Source organism: Fusarium subglutinans (assembly GCF_013396075.1).
Source record: "Fusarium subglutinans strain NRRL 66333 chromosome Unknown NRRL66333_c0000478, whole genome shotgun sequence".
In the NCBI taxonomy this organism is placed as follows: Eukaryota; Fungi; Ascomycota; class Sordariomycetes; order Hypocreales; family Nectriaceae; genus Fusarium; species Fusarium subglutinans.
In genome coordinates this window covers 1-3,491 of record NW_023502541.1, presented here as the reverse complement: position 1 = coordinate 3,491, position 3,491 = coordinate 1, and the positions used below count along the sequence as shown (strand labels likewise).

Sequence of the window (3,491 nt, the reverse complement as noted above, 5' to 3'; positions counted from 1 at the left end):
TTTAGTTGTGCCGAACTGCCGCAGCCACTGATCAGATAAAGAGAGCTAGTCCCACGCGTTCTAGACCTAAAATGGGAATTTGAACGGATCGCGCGGGGTCCTTGGCTGATTGATAAGATGGATCTGATTGATAAAGGGGACTAGGGTAGGACTAGCATGTGAATGGACTGTGGGACGAGGGCTTGGCGGAGATCCCCGTTGAGAGGTGTAACAAGAGCTTTTACACTAATTTCAGGTAATAGTCTGTGTGATCACCAGCCACTGTCTATGTTTTTCTTCTCCTTGTCGCGATGGTGACTGCCGATCATCTCTGAGACTTGAGATCTATTACATGAAGCATTATCTCGCCAGACTTTAACTCATTGCACAAGTTGTCAAAGGCTAAAGTAGCTAAAGTACCTAGCCCAGCCGCCTCGGTTAACAATACCTGATGATATCTCTCCACTACGGTACAGCTAACTCAATTAGGCTCACATGGGAACTTCTTCGACCTTGAACGAAATTTTCATCCGCATTTTCGTTACTAATAGCGCTCTAACTTAATCGCCTGCTCCAGACCCCTAGCGTTTCGGCTTGGATAGCCGTTTCATTCACGTGGGGGGAACATTCTGGACCACCATAGATGAGGTAAATAATAACTCTCGCACTATGCATAACTCTTCTTTGACGGTCGCGTTGCTTCAGTCTAACGCAATATTGGCAAGTCTGTTGGTAAGTAGCCTTCTTGTCAGGCCAGAGGCTGCTTTAGATAACTAATCTATGTGCCGAGTTCCGAGATATGAATAAGGTTATCAGATCATTTACGCCCTACTCGACAGAAGGTGCCCAAGTGATGACAGCTTCTCCGCTGATTGTTCGGATCCTCGGGATGTTTCCTGGACGGCGGCTTGTCATTCACGTACTTGAGATGGTGTCACGGAATATGAGAGGCTGGAGATAATTTATTTCTCGCGCTAGAATCGCTTCCATGCGGTATCGGCCACATCGCTAGCTCTCCACTTCCATGGGAACCCATGATCAGGGCTTTGAGAGTCAACAGCCGATTTTCTCCGCCAATCCGGTACGCTAGAGCTACATTTCATGGTAATGATTGATAATACATATGACCCGGGAACAAAACTCAATCAATGACTCCCAAGCCCATCAACCATGAGATCAAAACCCGCTGCCCGAAGTCGGTCCACAAATGTCATGCCCAATGTCGATGGCGTCAATAGTCCAGCATCAGTAGGCTCAGTCTTGCTCAATTGATTGATTGACGCTGCAGCCTCTACGGCTAAAATTGCCGCCATGTCAACCAGCGCTCCCTTGTAGCTGAACTCTGCCAACGCCACTGGTTCTTTCTTACCAGTCACATACCCAACTGCCTTCCATTCCGCACTCTCCATCTTGCGACTTTCGTCTCTATCGGGTCCAGATCCTCGATCGAAGGACATGCCACGGATGAAGGATCTGAACCAAGGCACTGCAAGCAATAAAATGCCCAGTTTTGTGACGATGTGCATGAATAGTGCGGATACGAGGCCAGCGGCTGGGCTGTATTCTTTGTAAACGAAATCTTGTCCGTAAATCTTTAGATTTAAGGCTGCTGATCGTTGGACGACAGACTCATTACCCCACGCAACGAAAGATGTTGCTAGATGCCCAAGATATCGGTCGTAACGATGGCTCATCAGTTCCTTGTTCTTCTTGACCACATGTTTGGGATTTGGCAGCAAGACCGAGGTGTCAGAAGTCAACCAACCACTAACCCCATAGGTCTCGGCCACGTCAAGAACAGTATGTAGGGAACCACCTTGCATCCCAATCATGCTGAGTTTTCCAGAGCATACGATTTTAGATGCTGCTGGTAGTCCTTGCTCTCGTAGATGCCTAGCAATCAACCACGCCACAAGATCGGATGGAGCACTTGATCCCGAGATAGCCGGGATAATGATAGCGCCTGAATTTTTGGCTGTCTCGTGAAAGTTCTGTATCGTTTCGGCGATCCATGCAGTCTCCGTACTAGAGTCGACGTAATGGGTACCATTACGAACACATGCGTTAACGACTGGACTTCCATAGCGGTGATATGGCCCGATGCCGTTGATGAGAACTTTTGTTTTTCTCACAATGGGCTCGAGGCCTTCAGTGTCGAGTTGAGGGATGATGTAAACGGCCGGCTCCAATCGATCGGGATTGATAGCTCGTAGGTCTTGGCGCAGAGCTTCGAGCTTTGAGGCTGAGCGACCTGCAATGCACCATCTCGTATTCTTTGTGAAGGTCTTGGCAATGTGCTCTGCACAGATCGCGGCTGTCCACCCTGTGGCGCCCAGGATTGTTATCTCATGTGATCGAGTGCTCATTGTGTTTAGATGCCTGGTGATCGATCGACCACTGATGTTTGAGGTGTCTGTGGATTATATACCAGATTTCGGTCTACTCTTCCTTTCTGTTAAGTCTCGGTGCCTTCTACTGTGACAGGTTATTCATCGTACAAATACATATTGAGCCTTTGGACCCTGCCCCATTTATTGCGCAAAGCTATCCTGTTCGGGAAGCGAATGATAGAGCATGTTCAAATCGGACGAAGGGCGGACGAACCAAATCGAGTAAGCGTTGAGCACTATTATATTCGCGATCACAAGTAATACAATCAAGATTAAGACTCTGACGAGAGGCATATTGTACTGGACTGTAAGGCTACGGAGGCTTCTTTGCAGGTGCCTGATAAAATAAGAGATGCAAAGAAATGGTACCCCACAGTAGGTCTTTGGGCCTGAGCAGCGAATGAGATTGATAAGGCAGGAAGACTAGGAATTTAACGGCATCGCTACCTTGGTCCAAATCGACGAATGCACAGGTTCGTTGATGTAGCGCCGTCTTTACCCCGCAGGAGATAAGCGATTCGGTAGTACGCCCGCCCTTGATGTTGGATTACTATGTTTGCGTACCTATACACTCAAGACCTACAACTTGTCAAATTCCTTGAGAGCCTGACGGCCTTTGACACCGCTATCCACTCCAGCAATGGACGCAACCAGAGCCCCGGATTCGACACCGCGACCCTCTCGCCGATTTCGCGCGTAAGTCCCACGTGAGATCCCGTAAAGCCTGTTTCTTCTGCCAAACTCCGTATGCCGGGTTTGACAGATGCAAAGGTTGTTGGACTGTAAAAGTACGATGTTCGGGGGGTGAACCGTGCCAACGACGTGTACGGCGGGGCGCTGAATGCATAATTGCTTTTAACAAGGACTTTATCTCTGTCTCCAAGCGCTATCTACGCGATTTACAGTAAAGGGTATTTAAGAAAGAATATAGCGTCTTGGCTAAAAGTTTATCTAAGCCCTAGTAAGCTACTATTACATTACTTAGTAAATAGGTATTAAACTAGTAATATTATATAATTTAAATAGATTATATAAGGCTATAAGTAGTTTAACTTAAATAAGCCTTAGTTATAAAAAAAACTAATTATATAACTAAAAAAAAGACTAAAAAAAAAGTAATAA

At 46.8% G+C, this 3,491-nt stretch overlaps 1 protein-coding gene across 1 annotated transcript; it reads right to left on the bottom strand.

Moving 5' to 3' along the window:
- Positions 1-1,124: 1,124 nt before the first annotated feature.
- FSUBG_14024 (Saccharopine dehydrogenase Homospermidine synthase) lies at positions 1,125-2,345 on the bottom strand (the record flags this gene model as incomplete). Its single annotated transcript, XM_036678976.1, has 1 exon — positions 1,125-2,345. One exon carries the CDS (start codon positions 2,343-2,345, stop codon positions 1,125-1,127), a length of 1,221 nt encoding a protein of 406 aa, XP_036530514.1.
- Between the last annotated feature and the right edge of the window lie 1,146 nt (positions 2,346-3,491).